This window comes from Dendrobates tinctorius, unplaced genomic scaffold (assembly GCF_039654945.1).
Source record: "Dendrobates tinctorius isolate UK_male_01 unplaced genomic scaffold, ASM3965494v1 ptg000134l, whole genome shotgun sequence".
NCBI classification, from domain to species: Eukaryota; Metazoa; Chordata; class Amphibia; order Anura; family Dendrobatidae; genus Dendrobates; species Dendrobates tinctorius.
Window position 1 is genome coordinate 25,288,431 of NW_027361802.1, and position 20,273 is coordinate 25,308,703.

A 20,273-nucleotide genomic window follows, 5' to 3' on the forward strand; every position below is an offset into this window, starting at 1 on the left:
TGCGGGGGCTCCGCCGACATTTTGTGAAAGCCCGGAGCCCCTGCACTTCCATGATTAACATTGCGGTGGGCTTCGGGAAAATGGATGCCGGGGGTGGCGCATGCACAGATGGAGATCTCAGTACCAAGATTTCCATCTGTGCATGCACCTCCCCGGCAGCCATTTTCCCGGAATCCACCACAATGTAAACTATGGAAGTATGGAGGCTCTGGGCTTTCACAAAATGGTGGCTGAGCCCCTGCACCACTGAACATCCGCACTGTCGCACATCCTGACACCCGTTTCTCCTAGTCTGGGGTCTGCAGCATCGCCCCACTCCTGCCTCTGCCAGCAGTGACCCTGAGACCCTGCTTCACCGCAGCCACCACCCCCGGGGTAAGCAATAAGATGCATGGATTGAGTTGCGTCTTATAATCCGGTGCATCTTATAAACCACAAAATACGGTATGTGTAGTTTTGGTTTTTTTTTTTTAGTTTTGTTTTATTTTGAATAGGGGATGATTTTAAACTTTTATATTTTCAAATTTTTTTAAAATATTTTTTAAAACAATTTAAATTTTAATTCAATAGTCTCCATGGGAGACTAGAAGCTACGATCATTCGATTGCTTGTGCTACATAGATTAGGGCTGCTGCCCTGCTCTATGTAGCTGAAATGCTCACTTGCTATGAGCGCCGATTGCTGGGCTGCGCTTATAGCAATCCGGCTATGACAACCACAGACACAGCTGATGCAAACTCTGGGTGGGTTGCTGACATCGTGTCAACAGAGCAGAGGCTTCTCTTCCATTCTGCTTTGTTTTTTATGGGGTGTGACCTTTGACATCATGCTGACTGACAGCCGGCTTCCTGCTGCCTAACTGCGGGGAGCCATCTGTCAATCGGCAGAACACCAACAGTCACGCCCCATTGACAGAGCAGCTTGTAAGAGGGAGAGCTGGTCTGTTGATGTGGAGCAGCTAGATCTCTGGCAGGAGCTTTAAGGACCCCTTTGTGTCAGGTGGAACAGGCAGGTAGCTAGCAACTACCAGCCTGTTAGTTTTAGGCCCATAGTAAAGAAAAAAAAATCCCATATAAACACTTTCAAAGCTGTTAGAAAACAATAGACCAAATCCTCTTTCAATCTGTTAATAAAATATACCATTGATCTGTCATATTTTTCCTTCCTCTCTAGCATTAGACATGCGGCAGTGTGGAATATCCAGTGAGGGTGCAAAAGCATTTCTTCATGCATTGCAATCTAACACAACACTGATGGTCCTGGATATAAGAAAGAATCCACTTATCGGTATGGAGCAGCTTTATTTTGCTTACATGATTATCTTCTGTTCAGGAGCGCACTGCTCCTCAGCCAGCCTGAGTTCCTACTTGTTTGATAGTTCAGGCTAACAGCGCCACCATGTTGCTGACATGCGCGCGCACTTGCAACTGCTGAAGGAGATTAGCAGCACTGTAGAACTGCTCTTATGCTCTTGCAGGACTGGACACAATTGGCTAAAATTAGGAGCTAACATTTATGCTCCACAATGTGTGCTAATATGAGCTGTGCATGTTTTCCCTCCACTCGAGTACAGCTTCTGTGGTCATGTTGGCAACGAGCTGTAAACAATAAAAGAGAAAATGGCATATTGAGATAATAGGGGAAAATTTACTCAGGAAGGAATTTTCAAAGTTGCTTGTTTTTCTGCAAGGACATAACCAAACCTATATACAGTGAAAGAAATAATTATTTGATCCCTTGCTGATTTTGTAAATTTGCCCACTGACAAAGACATGAACAAAGACATTTATTTGCATTTTGTAGTGAGAAATAAGTATTTGATCTCCTACCAACCATTAAGCGTTCTGGCTCCTGCAGACCAGTTAGATGCTCCTAATCAAGTTGTTACTTGCATTAAAGACAGCTGTCTTACATAGTCACCTTTATAAAAGACTCCTTTCCACAGACTCAATCAGTCAGACTCTAACCTCTACAACATGGGCAAGACCAAAGAGCTTTATAAGGATGTCAGGGACAAGATCATAGACCTGCATAAAGCTGGAATGGGCTACAAAACCATAAGTAAGACACTGGGTGAGAAGGAGACAACTTTTGGTGCAAAAGTAAGAAAATGGAAAAAATACAAAATGACTGTCAATTGACATCGATCTGGGGCAGCATGCAAAAATCTCACCTCGTGGGGTATCCTTGATCATGAGTAAGGTGAGATATCAGCCTAAAACTACACGGATGGAACTTGTTAATGATCTCAAGGCAGCTGGGACCACAGTCACCAAGAAAACCGTTGGTAACACATTATGCCGTAAATTTTTACAATCCTGCAGTGCCCACAAGGTCCCTCTGCTCAAAAATGCAAATGTGCAGGTTCATCTGAAGTTTGTCAGTGAACACCTGGATGATTCTGTGAGTGATTGGGAGAAGGTGCTGTGGTCAGTTGAGCCAAAAATTGAGCTCTTTGGCATTAACTTAACTCACCATGTTTGGAGGAGGAGAAATGCTGCCTATGACCCAAAGAACACCGTCCCCACTGTCAAGCATGGAGGTGGAAACATTACGTTTTGGGGGTGTTTCTCTGCTAAGAGCACAGGACTACTTCACTGCATCAATGGGAGAATGGATGGAGCGTAAAATCTTGAGTGACAACCTCCTTCCCTCCGCCAGGACATTAAAAATGGGTCATGACTGCTTCTTCCAGCAAGGCAATGGCCCAAAACATACAGCCAAGGCAACAAAGGAATGGCTCAAAAAGGAGCACATTAAGGTCATGGAGTGGCCTAGCCTGTCTCCAGACCTTAATCCCATAGAAAACTTATGGAGGGAGTTGAAGCTCCGAGTTGCCAAGCGACAGCCTCAAAATCTTAATGATTTAGAGATGATCTACAAAGAGGAGTGGACCCAAATTCCTTCTGACTTGTGCGCAAACCTCATCATCAACTGCAAAAAATGTCTGATTGCTGTGCTTGCCAACAAGGGTTTTTCCACCAAGTATTAAATCTTTTTTGCCAGAGGGATAAAATACTTATTTCTCACCTCAAAATGCAAATATATTTAAATAATTTATTCAATGTGATTTTTCTGAATTTTATTTTTGATATTCTATCTCTCAATGTTAAAATTAACTTACCCTTAAAATTATAGACTGCTCATGTCTTTGTCAGTTGGCAAACTTACAAAATCAGCAAGGGATCAAATAATTATTTCCTTCATTGTATGAATATGGAAAAGACACTTTACCGTAATTATAAAATGTGCTGATTTTTATTGACATGATCACTTCAAGGCTTGTGTAAATTAAGTTTTTATTTAATAGAATTGCTTTATGATTACTTTATGTGTATATTGATTGTAGCTGAAAATGATATCTTTCATAATTCTTTATTTTCCTTTAGACCATTCATTGCTCAAGACTGTTATTGAAAGAGTACTTTTGAATGCCCATGACACAAATTCCGAGGTATGTTTCCATGTTGTACAGTACATTGTAAAAGAGTGAAGACCCCATAGCCACTGATATCAACTCATTCAGCAAACAGTCTTATGCGTATTGGGTCTTGGTACAAATGATTGTCGAGGGGAGTTAAGAATTCCATATGTTTGATCTTGGTCTGCCAATCTTTTTGCTATTGCTGAGCTGCTGCCAAAGATGTCTAGCAGCGGCTCTCATCGATGACATAGGAGTGCTCCTGTGTATAGGAGAATCAGACGAGATAAGCTGTCAGCCAAACAATGTTTGGCTGAACCATTGTCTGGGGGGCTTTTGACCAATCAAGAATCCCAGCTTGCCAAAGTAGCCAACTCATTTATATGGATCCTAAAGCAGCCTTCATAAAAAAAAAATGGAGCCTTCATTTTCATAAGAGATAAGATAAGCGCCAGCAGTAGGACTCATGCTTAGATAAAATGCATCTTCTTTAATGTAGATCAGTAAAACGACTCGGAATGAATCTCACAAGAGATTTATCTCAAAGGCGTTTCAGAGCTATATCCTTCATCATTACAATGATGGCATGCAAAAGTTTGTGCACCCCTAGAGAAAAATACTGTTATTGTGAGCAGTTAAGCAAGTTGAAGATTAAAGGGAATCTGTCACCCCATTTTTCGAGTATCAGCTGCAGCCACCGCCATCAGGGGCTTATCTACAGCATTCTCTAATGCTATAATAAGCCCCCGATGTAACCTGAAAGATGAGAAAATGAGTTATATTATACTCACCGGGGGGCGGTACGGCCTTGGTCCGATGGGTGTTGCGGTCCGGTGTCTCCCATCTTCGAACGGTGACGTCCTCTTCTTTGCTGCCTGTCGTGGCTCCTGCGCAGGCGCACTGCCCTGCCCTGTTGAGGGCAGAGCAGAGTCCTGCAGTGAGCAGGCGCCGGGAGAGGTCTGGGGCCTGCGCACTGCAGTATTCTTCTCTGCTCTCAGCAGGGCAGAGCAGTGCGCCTGCGCAGGAGCCACGACAGGCAGCAAAGAAGGAAGCCACGTCAGGCAGCAAAGAAGGAAGGCGCCGGACCGCGACACCCATTGGACCAAAACCGGACCGCCCCTGGGTGAGTATAATCTACCTCTTTTTATTTCTTATCTTTCAGGTTACATCAGGGGCTTATCTACAGCATTACAGAATGCTGTAGATAAGCCCCTGAGTGATCACTAAGAGGCCTAAAGTTAAAAATGACACTTTTAGGCAAAAAAAAAAAAAAAAATATATATATATATATATATATATATATATATATAAAATTATTATTAATGTGTGTGTGTATATACAAACACACATATATATTTATATGTATATATATTTTTTGCATTTTAAAAATTACATAAAGGAAAGTGAGCTGATGCAAAAGTTTGGGCACATTTGGAGATTTGTTCCGATAACTATGACCAAGGTTTCAGACCTTAAATTAGCCCTTTGAGGTTATGGCTTGTTCACTATCATCATTGGGAAAGGTCTGGTGATGCATATTTCCCAGCTTTATAAAAACCTGGCCTCCTCTAACCTCGTACCAAAAAACCTCAGCCATGTTTTTTTCTAAACAGCAGAAAAAGGCTATAAGAAGGTAGTAAAGCGTTTTCAAATTGCCCTTCCCTCAGTTTGAAATGTATTTAAGAAATGTCAGTTAACAGGACCATTGGAGGTCAAGATAAGGTCTGGACTTTTTTTTCGGACCATAAGACACACTTTTTTCCTTTAAAAATTGGGGGTGCGTCTTGTAGTACGTATGTACTAGCTGAGTTGGGAGAGTGGTTTCGGCGGAGCAGCGGGTTACTGAGGCAGGAGGCTGCGGCTAACTCCTGTGCCCGCTGTTAAAGAGAAATGAATATTCACTGCATTCCACGCCCATGGGCGCGGAGAGAAATGAATATTCTTTTCTCTTTAATGGCATCCTGGTATGATTGGCCCCAACCTTCATCCTGGTGTGCATGGCCCCATCAGAAAACATTAAAAAAAACAAACCATTACACTTATTTTCCCACGGCCCCCGCACAGCGTCCTGCTCTGATGCCAGCAGCTGCTTGATGCTTGAAAGCAGCGCATGGCAGGTACATCATGCGCTGCTTGCAAGCCGAAGGACAGCTGCTGGAATACTCAATGCTCTGCATGCCAGGACTGTGTGCCTGCAAAGCAGTGAGTATTCATTGCTCTCTAACAAGCACAGTGTCAGCTGGAGCCTTCCTGCTGCTGCTGCTGGCGGTCTAGTATGCCGATACTTAAGAGAAATTAATATTCACCCCATTCCATGAACATTCATTTCTCTTTCCCCCATGACGGCACCACGGAGAGAGAGGGATCCGCCCTCAGGGACAGGAAACCTACAGATGAAAAAGGCGTTACCTCTCTCCCACATCAGTTGGTTTCCTGTCCCTGAAGGGGGAACCTACAGCGCGCACCGGGAGTCCTCGCAGGATCCGGGGACTGATCCAGACCGGCAATAGGCAGCGGGGCTCCCTGCCTCGGCTGGATCGAGGCTCTGTATAGGCTCCCCCCCGAAGCACCACCATCGGGGTCGGCGGGCCTTGAGGGTGAGTGGGGAAAGGCAGTGAAGAAATCCTGGAAGCCTGCCGATCCCAGCGAAAAGGGGAAAAAGAAAAAAAAGGCCTCCTGCAGTTAGTGACGGCGGTCACTACAGGAGAGCTTTGCTGATATCATAAGGGGCCAGGCAGGTGGCAGCGGTCACCGAGGGCCATATACAGTGGGGGAAAAAAAGTATTTAGTCAGTCAGCAATAGTGCAAGTTCCACCACTTAAAAAGATGAGAGGCGTCTGTAATTTACATCATAGGTAGACCTCAACTATGGGAGACAAACTGAGAAAAAAAAATCCAGAAAATCACATTGTCTGGTTTTTTTTCATTTTATTTGCATATTATGGTGGAAAATAAGTATTTGGTCAGAAACAAAATTTCATCTCAATACTTTGTGATATATCCTTTGTTGGCAATGACAGAGGTCAAACGTTTTCTGTAAGTCTTCACAAGGTTGCCACACACTGTTGTTGGTATGTTGGCCCATTCCTCCATGCAGATCTCCTCTAGAGCAGTGATGTTTTTGGCTTTTCGCTTGGCAACACGGACTTTCAACTCCCTCCAAAGGTTTTCTATAGGGTTGAGATCTGGAGACTGGCTAGGCCACTCCAGGACCTTGAAATGCTTCATACGAAGCCACTCCTTCGTTGCCCTGGCGGTGTGCTTTGGATCATTGTCATGTTGAAAGACCCAGCCACGTTTCATCTTCAATGCCCTTGCTGATGGAAGGAGGTTTGCACTCAAAATCTCACGATACATGGCCCCATTCATTCTTTCATGTACCCGGATCAGTCGTCCTGGCCCCTTTGCAGAGAAACAGCCCCAAAGCATGATGTTTCCACCACCATGCTTTACAGTAGGTATGGTGTTTGATGGATGCAACTCAGTATTCTTTTTCCTCCAAACACGACAAGTTGTGTTTCTACCAAACAGTTCCAGTTTGGTTTCATCAGACCATAGGACATTCTCCCAAAACTCCTCTGGATCATCCAAATGCTCTCTAGCAAACTTCAGACGGGCCCGGACATGTACAGGATTAAGCAGTGGGACACGTCTGGCACTGCAGGATCTAAGTCCATGGTGGCGTAGTGTGTTACTTATGGTAGGCCTTGTTACATTGGTCCCAGCTCTCTGCAGTTCATTCACTAGGTCCCCCCGCGTGGTTCTGGGATTTTTGCTCACCGTTCTTGTGATCATTCTGACCCCACGGGGTGGGATTTTGCGTGGAGCACCAGATCGAGGGAGATTATGAGTGGTCTTGTATGTCTTCCATTTTCTAATTATTGCTCCCACAGTTGATTTCTTCACTCCAAGCTGGTTGGCTATTGCAGATTCAGTCTTCCCAGCCTGGTGCAGGGCTACAATTTTGTTTCTGGTGTCCTTTGACAGCTCTTTGGTCTTCACCATAGTGGAGTTTGGAGTCAGACTGTTTGAGGGTGTGCACAGGTGTCTTTTTATACTGATAACAAGTTTAAACAGGTGCCATTACTACAGGTAATGAGTGGAGGAAAGAGGAGACTCTTAAAGAAGAAGTTACAGGTCTGTGAGAGCCAGAAATCTTGATTGCTTGTTTCTGACCAAATACTTATTTTCCACCATAATATGCAAATAAAATGAAAAAAAACCAGACAATGTGATTTTCTGGATTTTTTTTTCTCAGTTTGTCTCCCATAGTTGAGGTCTACCTATGATGTAAATTACAGACGCCTCTCATCTTTTTAAGTGGTGGAACTTGCACTATTGCTGACTGACTAAATACTTTTTTTCCCCACTGTAGCAGACCCTGCCATACCGGGGCGGAGGTGGGGGCCCACCGAGAGCCACGAACCGGGCGGGCCTCTGCGGCACACAGCGGGGGCGGAAGCGGCCACCGGAGCAATGTGTGCAGCGCCGGGAGGCCGCGAGAAACCGGCGCTGGATGCGCGGTACATCGGGGGAAAGGCGAGCGCGCCATGTCGGCTCCTTTAAGGGGGGACGCACGGTGCACCGCTGGGTAATCTGGCGGAGCGCATGCGCAAGACTTCCGGCGGGCCGCGGTACTTCCGGCGGAGCGCAGGGATCCCTGGGATTGGGGCGACGGGAAATTTAAGTTAAAAAAAAGTTTAAAAAGGGGGGGAAGTGGAAAAAGAAAGCGGTCACCATGAGTGGGAAACCGCAGAAGAAGACACGGCACACCTCAGCAAATCCAAGAACAGCGCCAACAGCGCCAGTGCGACTCTTCCCAGCAGCGCAACAGCAGCGGTCACACGAGATCGCGGCGCAGCCAAAGCTCCACCATGGCGGCGCAGCCAGAAGTGGATGCAGCAGTGGAGATAATCCCTACGCCTGAGACGGTATCATTCGTTCCACAGGAGGGTGAGTGATCTCCGTGAATGCCGTCTGCTAAATTGCGACTATTAATTTTTCTTTTGCAGGGGCGTAAATGCACAACCAAATCTAAACATGTGGTATGTGCTGTATGCACGGAGGAACTACCCCCTAAATGGGAGAAAAAGCTCTGTGCGGCTTGCATAGAGCAGACAATACAGGAAGAATCCCCGGGATTTGCCTTAGACCTCAGAACGTTAATAAAAACTCAGGTCGAAGACCCCCATAAGGGGGCCAGGACCTCAAAAAAGAAAATGCCGGTCCAGGCATAGATCCCCAGAGTCGAGCACCAGTGAGTCGGAAAACGAACTATCCGACTCAAGTGATTCATCATCCTCCCAATCCTCTTCATCATCATCTGAAGGGGGACGCAGCTGCTTTCCCATGGAGGAGACGGACGCCCTGGTAAAGGCTGTGAGGACAACTATGGGGCTGGTAGACAAACGCCCCAAGAAAACGGCCCAAGATATAATGTTCGGAGGGCTAGAGCAAAAGAAACGGAGGGCTTTCCCGATTAATGAGAAAATCCACTCCCTCATCAAGCGAGAGTGGAAAAAAACAGACAAAAAAGTCCTCCTAACACCAAAGAGGAAATACCCCCTTTGACGACCCGACCTTGGAGCAAAGCTCCTAAGTTAGACGTAGCGGTCGCAAAGGCCTCTAAAAAGTTTGCCCTGCCCTTCGAAGACATGGGCACCCTGAAGGACCCAATGGACAAGAAGGCTGAAACCTTTTTAAAAAACGCCTGGGAAGCAGCAGGAGGGGGGCTAAAGCCAGCCATAGCAGCCACATGTACAGCACGGGCCCTTATGGTATGGCTGGACCATTTAGATTCTCAAAGGAGAAGGTCCCGAGAGAAACGATACAGAGGTCCGTTTCTGTAATGAAGGGAGCAGCAGCATTTCTGGCGGATGCATCAGTAGACTCAACCAGACTGGCAGCCAGGACAGCGGCCTTTTCAAATGCCGCAAGACGCGCCTTATGGCCGAAATGCTGGCCGGGAGATTTGCAGACAAAAGCCAAATTGTGCGCAATCCCGTGCGAGGGGGAATTCTTGTTTGGCCCAACACTGGACGACATCTTAGACAAGGCCGGGGACCAGAAAAAATCCTTTCCCGGGTTCCCCAGCCAGTCATACAAACGTCCCTTTCGGAACAGGAGGTTTATGTGGCGGAAACCCCCAAAAGGGAACAAAGAAAGTTGGGAGGACAGAAGGAACAAGAATAAGGGATTTATGTTTAACAGAAATCCCGACCGCAAGAAACCACAATGAAGGTATTCCCCGGGTCAGGGGAAGATTATCATACTTTCTCCAGGCATGGGAGAAGATATCTGCAAGTTCGTGGATACTGGACATAATAAAGGAAGGCCTGAGACTAAAATTCATCTCCCTTCCAAACAACTTTCATAATAACCCCTCAAAGGTCGTCACAAGAGCAGCTGGCTCTACAACAAGAAATAGCCAACCTAAGGGAGAAAAACGTATTACAGGAAGTCCCCTACCAAGACAGGGGCAAAGGCTTCTACGCCCCTCTTTTCCTTCGCAAGAAACCAGACGGTTCATACAGGGTGATCATAAATCTGAAAAGGCTGAACAAATTTCTAGAGATCCAGCACTTCAAAATGGAGACGATAAAATCTTGTATAAAAATGCTTCCCCCAGCTTGCTTCATGGCCGTGTTGGACTTGAGGGACGCATATTATCATGTGCCTATTCACAGAGACCACAGGAAATACCTCAGAGTGGCAGTGACGATTCAGGGGGAGTTAAAACATTATCTGTTCAGAGCCCTCCCCTTCGGGCTAGCCATTGCTCCAAGGGTATTTACAAAGGTAATGTCGGAAGTAATGGCCCACATAAGGGAGCAAAACATTCTGATAGTCCCATACCTGGACGATCTCTTAATAATAGGGGTTACCTCTCAACACTGCGAACAACAATTGGACATAGTAATGAGGTCCCTACTGAGCCTAGGGTAGATGCTGAACTTGCCCAAATCCAAACTCATACCAGGTCAGGTACAGGAGTATTTGGGGATAACACTAAATTCAATTGAACAGAAATGTTACCTGCCGCAGACGAAGGTTCAAAAAATGACACAAATGACGTCCCAAATGATAACCTCCCCAAACACTACCCTAAGAAAGGCGATGTCACTGTTAGGATCCATGACAGCCTGCATGCCAGCAGTTCAGTGGGCTCAGAGCCATACTCGGGTCTTACAATGGGAAATACTAGACGCAAACACTTCCTTGCACGGGAATTTAGACATGCAGCTAAACATCTCACCAGAGACAAAACATTCCTTGAAGTGGTGGACAAATCCAGCCAACCTAGTCAAGGGGGTTCCTTGGACATTGCCGGCAACAAAGATCCTAACCACAGACGCAAGCCCCTGGGGGTGGGGTGCACATCTAGACAACCAAGTGGCTCAAGGGGCCTGGTACCAGGGAAGAAAGTCCACTTCCTCAAATAGGAGGGAGCTGCTGGCAGTAAAACTAGCTCTCATTCATTTTCTGGACTCCCTTCATTCCCATCGCACAAGGGTCTTCTCAGACAACCAGGTAGTGGTGGCATACATAAACCACCAGGGGGGCACCAGATCTCGACCACTGATGGAGGTAACAAAATCCATCTTCCACCTGGCAGAGCACCATCTACAATCCCTGACAGCCCTTCACATAAAAGGTGCAGAAAATCAAACGGCGGACTTTTTAAGCAGGACACGTCTAAAACAGGGGGAGTGGGAGCTAAGCCAATTAATCTTCAAAACTCTGGGGCCGGCCACAAATAGACTTATTTGCGAACAGTCAGAACAGGAAGCTGGAAACCTTCTGCTCGATCGATCCCCGGGGGGGGCCCAGTAGCGCTAGACGCTTTCACGATACCCTGGGATTATCATCTGGCCTACGCCTCCCCCCCCCCCAATATCTCTCATTCCCTTAGTACTGAGGAAAATACGGGAAGACAAGGCAACGGTAGTGGTAATAGTGCCCTTCTGGCCACGGAAAATATGGTTCTCCTGGCTGAGAAGAATGTCCGGAACCGATCCCTGGGTTCTACCAGAAACTCCAGACCTGCTATCCCAGGGACCAGTGTATCACCCCCATATAAAAAACCTACACATGACAGCTTGGCTTTTGAGAGGGAGCTCCTAAGTAACAAGGACTTCTCGTCAAACTTGGTATCCACACTACTAAAAAGTAGAAAGCCAGTAACCACTAAAGCGTATGGCAAAGTGTGGAAGAAGTTCATGTCAGTATCAGGCTCTTGCCCAACGGGTGAAATCCCTGTAGTTAAGATTTTGGAATTCCTACAAAAGGGGTTGGAAAAGGGGTTAGCTACTAGCACCTTTTAAAAGTACAAGTGGCAGCCTTGGGGGCTTTGTATAACCATGACCTAGCCAAAAATAGATGGGTTAGGAGATTCATTAGAGCCTCAAGTAGGTCTAGGCCGATCCCTCTACACACCACCCCACCCTGGGATCTAAACCTGGTGCTAAACGCACTAACCAAATCTCCCTTCGAACCCCTAGACAAGGCTCCTTTAAAAATATTGTCGCTTAAGACTTCCCTCCTAGTAGCCTTAACTTCGGCCCGCCGCATTAGTGACATACAAGCTCTGTCCGCCCACGCACCCTTCACGCAAATTCTGGAGGATAGGGTAATTCTTAAAACCGACCCAGCATATCTCCCCAAGGTATCTTCACAATTTCATAGGACCCAGGAAATCTCCCTACCCTCTTTCTGCTCCAATCCCAAAAACAAAACGGAAGAGGCGTTGCACACTATAGACGTAAAAAGATGCCTGGTCCAATATTTAAAAACCACGAGGGAGTTTAGGAAGGATAGGGCTCTGTTTGTCTGTTTTCAGGGTCCTCGGAAGGGTCAGAAAGCATCGAAGGCCACACTGGCGAGGTGGATAAGAGAAGCCATCACCCTATCCTACTCCTCTTGCGGGGAGGCCATACCAGAGGACACTCAACCAGGGCAGTGGCATCATCCTGGGCAGAGAAAGCCGGCGCTTCAATAGATCAGATATGTAGAGCTGCCACTTGGTCTTCCCCCTCTACATTTTTCAAACATTACCGTCTAGACTTGACCTCCTCTTCAGATCTCACCTTTGGGAAAAGGGTTCTGGAGGCGGTGGTCCCTCCTTAGATGTACTATCTTTGTAATTCTCTCTGTGGTGCCGTCATGGGGGAAAGAGAAAATCGTAGTTACTTACCGATAACGGTATTTCTCTGATCCCATGACGGCACCCGTACATCCCCTCCCTTTCACACACACAGGTGTGCACATAAGAGTGAGTTAGTTAGCTTTAGTACTTAGCCACACGGTGCCTCTATTAAGCTTAAGTTGAGTAAATTTGATTAATTTTGGATTTTTATAACCATTTGAGTTGCAGCTGAGAGTTCTGTGTAATGCTCTGTAAACCAACTGATGTGGGAGAGAGGTACCGCCTTTTTCATCTGTAGGTTTCCTGTCCCTGAGGGCGGATCCCTCTCTCTCCGTGGTGCCGTCATGGGATCAGAGAAATACCGTTATCGGTAAGTAACTACGATTTTCACAATAACAGTAATTTTTACCAGGGGTGCCCAAACTTTTACAGGCCACTGTATTTCTAAAACGTGTTTGCATTGCATTGAAGCTTTGAGTTGTACTGTTGTATCATAGCTTTGCTCTTGCATTCATCTTGCTGTGCTACAAGTGTGCACAGGACGTGCCTGGCCTGCCTGACTAGGATTTATAGGTAATCTATTTTCAAATTTACAGCCCTTCTTCTTTTTTTCTTATAGAAGGGTTTGCTTGTGAAGAGACCCCCTGACCTTTTGGAATATTAGAGCATAAAATCATACTTGAGATGAGTTCACTGCTCATGCGATATTTGACCTCTTTGATGATATTCTAACTTACATAATAGTTTAGTATATTAAGTTAAAGGTACATTTTATTTTTATGTTTTTCTTGACACTAGAGCATCACACATTTAATTGAGGTTATCACTGAATATAATGTTCCTTGTATAACCTCCTCAGACTGTACAAGTTTGTGGCATGGAAATAAAAAGTTATAATGAAGATTTTGTTGATTTTGGATCCTCCTATAGCTATGATGACTGGCTTTGCTTAAAAGAAAATGCATGCTTTTGTTTTGGCTTTTGTAGGTTGATTATGTTACCGTTATCATCCGTTCCCATCAAACAAGGCTGAACAAGTAGATTTATTTCTACAGATTTCATATTCCTTAACCTGTGGGGATTTGGGTAAAGGATTCGTGTTGCTAAACCTTACAATACACTGCATGTTACTTGAGACTATAAAAGGATATGAGTGCTGAGTAAAAACTGGACAAGATTTTATGCTTATTTAGGCCGTTATTTCTATCTTTTAAAGGAGACCTGACATACTATTCATGATTCCCGAACAGTAGGCTGCATGAATGAGATACTGACTGCATTATAGCAGCCTTGTATGTTTCACTCTAAAAGTCTGCATAATGTGAAAAGTCAGCCAGAGACCATGCATCTTGGATGAATGGTCCAAAGCCAGTCCCTGTCCTCTACTCCCTATCTCGCTACCCATGGCAGACAGGTCTCTTCCTTTGTGTGAGTATAACGAGATCTGTCAGTATAGTTGAGCAGGGAGGGGCAAAGAAGCTAGGGCTGGCCTCGAACTCATAGTCCCTAGTCTGCTTTTTAAAGTTTGTTTTTTCCCTTCCCCGATGACAGCACACCTGAGGAGAGGGGATCTGCCTAGTCAGGACAGGAAACCTACTGAAAATAAAATGGCGGTACCTGTCCCTTGCTTCAGTTGGGTTTCCTGTCCTGACGGGGACCCTTGTGCTGAAAGACGGCGGTTCAAGATTTTTGTTTTTTTTTCCACTCACCCGGGTCTGTCCCGGCACTGAAAGAGCAGGCAAGGGCGCCTGTATGCCGGCCTTCAGGTAGTGGAAGCGCCGTCCGCTGGTTCTGTGGGGCCTTGTCGTACGTGCGGGCGTGGGGCAGCACAGTTAGGGGTCCAGTGACCCCTCCGGCTGCTGCGCCACACTCCCTCCGCTGGCTGTCCATCACTCCAGGGAGCTCTACTTCCGGTTGGTGCTGCCAGCGTCGCGTGCAAGGCATGCCATGCTGGGAATGGGCGTGCCCGCATGACATCGGTATGACATGCCAGATCCAAGATGGCGGTGCACATGAGGAAAACGCCGGCCAGTAGCGCAGGGATTTTTTGCCTGGAGGGGAGGTGGGAGGGGCATAGAAGGGTACCGGAGGAGGCAGAGAGCGCAGTGGATCCCTCTTAAAAGGATGACCACAGAAGAGGCGCTCATGTCCAAAGCTCGTCATGGAGGAGTATTTATAGCAAGAGCATCAGCTGCAAGAGCAGGAACTCTTACCAAGTTCTAAGTCTGGTCAGAGAAGATCGGGCACTGGGAAGAGCAGCTGCTTGAGTGGCAGTCATACCGACCAAAGGTCACAAGACTCCTCAGCTTCCAGGAGGGACGTGGGTCGTATCCCTGATCAGTCTCCAAATCCGGTACCCCTGATTGACAGCGGTGGTGAGTGATCTACGTAAATGTCACTCTTTTGCTAATGGGGGTCATTTTTCTGCTTAATCAACAGAGGCCGAGGAAGGCTAGCGCCAAAGCAAGGAACAAGGAGTGTGCTCTTTGCAAAACCCGGCTGGCAGTTCAGTGGCAGAAGGATCTCTGCGCTGACTGTATACGCAAAACAATTCGAGAAGAGACCCCCGACTTCGCCACTAGCCTTAGGGCCATAATCAGGGCAGAAGTAAAGGGTTCCCTTAAGTGAGCCCTAAGGAAAGTGGGCAAGAAGAGGCATAAGGGGCTCACAGACTCGGAAGACTCTCCTTCCGGTGGTCTTAAGAGATCCCTGGCTCCCTCCTCCTCCTCTCCCAATCCTTGGACTCCCCCTCAGACAGTGATATAGGAGGCCGACCGTGTTTTCCGACTGAGGATATGGAGAGACTGGTTAAAGCGGTCAGGTCTACAATGGGCCTAAAAGAGGAGAAAACACCTAAGTCCTTAGAGGATGTTATGTTCAGGGGATTGGAGGAAAAAAAGGAAGCGCACCTTCCCTGTTAATAAGAAGGTGAGAGCGCTTATAGAAAAGGAGTGGAAGCAAGAGAGATTGGGTAGTCTACCTTCTTCATCCAAATGGAGATACCCTTTTGAGGAGAAAGACTCTGAAAGCTGGGAAAAAAGCTCTAAAATTGATACTCAAAAAAGTTGTCCATGCCTTTAGAAGACTCCGGCATGCTAAAAGACCCATTAGACAAACAGGCAGATGTTCTTGAGGCACACCTGGGAGGCGGCAGCAGGAGATTTGAAACCAGCGATAGCTGGGACATTTGCCGCCTGCTCTCTTATGATCTGGCTGCAACAAATTGAGGAACAGCTGTGGAATAAAGTACCAAGGGATGAGATCTTAGCTAATATGTCTCTGGTGCAAGGGGCAGCAGCCTTCTTAACGGACTCCTCAGCTGACTCGGTAAGATTGGTGGCCAGGGCGGCAGGCCTGTCAAATGCAGCGAGACGCGCCCTGTGGTTAAAAGGGTGTCCGGGTGACTTGCCTTCAAAGCATAGACTCTGTTCCATCCCGCGTGATGGTCAATTCCTCTATGGGCAGAAACTAGAGGATATTTTGAAAAAGGCAGGTGATAGAAAGAAGGGATTTCCCCTTTTCCCAGGCGAGACTAAGAAACCCTCTTTTCGGAGAAGGAAATTTAATAGAGGTCGTTCCCCGGGGGAAATGAAGAGCTGGGTCTTAAAGGGCAAAAGAGGGTCTGGTTACATGTTCAAAGGACCCTCTACATCATCAAAAAAGTCCCCCCAATGACGTCAGGTCAGAAGTAGGGGGAAGGCTCCCTCTCTTCCTTCCTGCCTGGGTGAACATCTCCCCCAGTGGTTGGGTACTGAATGTCATCAGAGATGGCTTAAGGATAGATTTCATCCATCCTCCCTGACAGACCTTTGTGTTAACACCTCGCAGGAAGTCTCAGGAGGAACAACTAGCCCTGGAGACTGAGGTCTTGGGTATGGTACAGAAGCAAGTACTTCAAGAAGTCCCGAGGCAAGAGGAAGGAAGGGGATTTTATTCCCCCCCCCCCCTCTTTTTGATGCAAAAGCCGGACGGTTCGTGGAGAACTATTGTCAACCTGAGGAAGCTCAACCAGTGGGTAGAGAATTACTCCAAGATGGAGTCAATAAAAACGGCCACAAAGATGTTGTTCCAGCACTGCTTGATGGCAGTCATAGACTTAAAAGATGCCAACTGCCATATCCCAAACCATTGGGGTTATCAAAAGTACCTGAGGGTAGCTCTGTATGTCTGTATGTACAGGAACAGGTCGGGCATTACCAATATGCAGCCCTTTTATTCGGTCTGTTCACAGCGCCAAGGGTGTTTACCAAAGCGATGGCGGAAGTAATGTCATACCTTCGGTCTTGGGACATGGTTATCATCCCATACCTGGACGACTTCCTTATAGTGGGGAGGTCGGAAACTCACTGTATAGATCAGGTGAAGGAAGTGACTTTAACCCTAAAGGAGCTAGGATGGCTGGTAAAAACTCTCAAGTCAAAGTTGGTACCAGAAAAGGTGCAATTCTTCCTCGGGTTGGTGCTGGACTCAGAACGCCAGCTTTGCCTCCTACCAGAGAGCAAAATTCTCAAAATAAGGGGTTTAGTACTGTCAGCAATACAGCAGCCCATAATGACATCACACCACGTTGGAATCCAAGTTTGAGGTGCTTGGATCACACAGAAGAACATTTGTGAGACGCAAAACAACTGAAAAGATGCTGGAAGAGTGCCTGATGCCATCTGTCAAGCATGGTGGAGGTAATGTGATGGTCTGGGGATGATTTGGTGCTGGTAAAGTGGGAGATTTGTACAAGGTAAAAGGGATTTTGAATAAGGTAGGCTGTCACTCCATTTTGTAACGCCATGCCATACCCTGTGGACAGCGCTTCATTGGAGCCAATTTCATCCTACAACAGGACAGTGACCCAAAGCACACCTCCAAATTATGCAAAAACTATTTTGGGAACAAGCAGGCAACTGCTATTCTATCTGTAATGGAGTAGCCAGCGCAGTCACCAGATCTCAACCCCATTGGGCTGTTGTGGGAGCAACTACGTTTCTTCCTGATGGTACATCTGTGCAGATTATTAGTGATTTCAAAACAAGAATAAATCTGCACCGATGTTCCATCAGGAAGAAACTTATGGCTCTACCAGTTTCCAAACACTTTGTAGAGAAATCACATACAGAAAAACAACTTCGCTTCCGCTTAATTGATGCGGTACCAGCAATGAGGAGAGGAGGTGATCGGGTGCGTCTACTCAAAAGAAAGGAACCTGAGTGGATTATGAAGTTGAACACATTGAGACCAAATGGTCTCAATGTGGACTTTAAAACGAATAATATCATGTAAAGTTGACACATACAATGACTTTCTAATCTTGGTTTTCTCTTTGTATTTAATGTCTGTTTATATTTTTATTAATGTTTTTATTTTTATTTTTTCACAGATTTGGATCTTATGGAGGGGATGCATTCACATTGTTTATTGTGTTGGAGAATGTTCTCTTTTTCACTGCACAAGTCGGTGTTTATAGCTGTATGAATTTATATCTGGAAGCAAAAGTTTTCTAAAAAAAATTCCAAAAAAAAATCTTATTTGGATAATAAATTTCATGTTGGTTTTAGACCGTTGTGCTCAGTTTGGGGGTATACTGTGATTGGAGAGCGAAAGTGCAGTGGTATGGGGGTGTCATGTGTGCATGGGGCTCGGGGGCTGATACCCTTTGTAGGCTCGTTTATGCACGTACAGCGGGGGCATCTTGCTATATATAGCGGGGTTCGGCCTGCTTAGTGACACCGTATTGGACGTTGTTCCTTTCCTTCCATACAAGTAGCTCTTATGATTTGGTCCCCCCTATAGAAGCATTTTAGTGGCTCTTAACACCTGGTGCCATGAAGGTAATATAAAATAATCTTAATTTAGAAAGAAATATACTAAGGGCACCACTAAGCAAAGTATTATCTTGTTTACTAAGGTTTTTATTATAATATTTGTTAATCTGGATATTGGGATAAGCGGTTTGGATTATCGGGCTGAGCATTTCCACCGCTGGATATCCCAGAAATGCATCATATGACCACTTCCTGTATATACCATGAGTAAAATGGCACCGCTAGCCTTATTGCGCTACTGCAAATGTGCGGGCACACAAAGGATTGTGGGATATGTAGTCTTTCTGACACAGACATGTGCAGTGAAGCATTGGGCTTGCTGACAAGTAGCAGCGGCCATGGAGGAGCTTTAAATTGTGAGTGCACATGTTCCTGAAATAAGATTACACACCTGTGAGAATTTTCAATTTAAAATGCAATTAGCACTTTATGGCACTGTATTTCACCTGATACTTGTTATATAGATACTTGAAAACCATATGTGTATATGGAAATTATCATGCATAGTCCAGCACTTATCACTTTATGAATCCATGAATCATGTATATGACTAATGTATGATTTTGTGAAATTGATTGATCAATGTTCATTGTATGTACACCCTATAAGACTGTGTGTTTGTAACAGACTCATTGCTTGAGAAAGGATTGCCACATCCGAAATGTTGCCACGCCACTAGGTTATTAAACAGTTCACACCACTACTATTTTGGTGCTGCTTTTTCTTTTTTTTTGCTATTATCTAAGGACATTGAGGTGTCTGGAGACGTGTGCACTGCTCTAAGGTATTTTGTGCTGTTCCTATTTTTTACACACACACACACACACACACACACACTATATATATATATATATATATATATATATATATATATATATATATATATATATATATATATAGTCATATGTAAAAGTTTGGGCACCCCTATTAATGTTAACCTTTTTTCTTTATAACAATTTTGGTTTTTGCAACAGCTATTTCAGTTTCATATATCTAATAACTGATGGACTCAGTTATATTTCTGGATTCAAATGATGTTTATTGTACTAACAGAAAATGTGCAATCTGCATTTAAACAAAATTTGACCGGTGCAAAAGTATGGGCACCCTTATCATTTTCTTGATTTGAACACTCCTAACTACTTTTTACTGACTTCCTGAAGCACTAAATTGGTTTTGTAACCTCATTGAGCTTTGAACTTCATAGCCAGGTGTATCAAATCATGAGAAAAGGTATTTAAAGTGGCCACTTGCAAGTAGTTCTCCTATTTGATTCTCCTATGAAGAGTGGCATCATGGGCTCCTCAAAACAACTCTAAAATGATCTGAAAACAAAGATTATTCAACATAGCTTTTCAGGGGAAGGATACAAAAAGTTGTCTCAGAGATTTAACCTGTCAGTTTCCACTGTGAGGAACATAGTAAGGAAATGGAAGAACACAGGTACAGTTCTTGTTAAGCCCAGAAGTGGCAGGCCAAGAAAAATGTCAGAAAGGCAGAGAAGAAGAATGGTGAGAACAGTCAAGGACAATCCACAGACCACCTCCAAAGACCTGCAGCATCATCTTGCTGCAGATGGTGTCACTGTGCATCGGTCAACAATACAGCGCATGCATAAAGCCTTTTTGTATGACCAAACAACTCAATCTTTGTTTCATCAGTCCACAGGACCTTCTTCCAAAATGTAACTGGCTTGTCCAAATGTGCTTTTGCATACCTCAGGTGACTCTGTTTGTGGCGTGCTTGCAGAAACGGCTTGTTTCGCATCACTCTCCCACACAGCTTCTCCTTGTGCAAAGTGCGCTGTATTGTTGACCGATGCACAGTGACACCATCTGCAGCAAGATGATGCTGCAGGTCTTTGGAGGTGGTCTGTGGATTGTCCTTGACT

The 20,273-nt window shown here is 45.5% G+C and overlaps 1 protein-coding gene across 4 annotated transcripts in view; it reads left to right on the plus strand.

The window, feature by feature from the left end:
* CEP78 (centrosomal protein 78) overlaps positions 1-20,273 on the plus strand; it is a 93,084-nt gene that overhangs the window by 36,309 nt on the left and 36,502 nt on the right. For all 4 annotated transcript variants that reach the window (XM_073543806.1, XM_073543807.1, XM_073543808.1 and 1 more), the window contains exons 7-8: positions 1,174-1,287; positions 3,390-3,454. In XM_073543806.1, the coding sequence (XP_073399907.1) occupies positions 1,174-1,287; positions 3,390-3,454 (179 nt within the window). The remainder of the gene's footprint in view (positions 1-1,173; positions 1,288-3,389; positions 3,455-20,273) is intronic.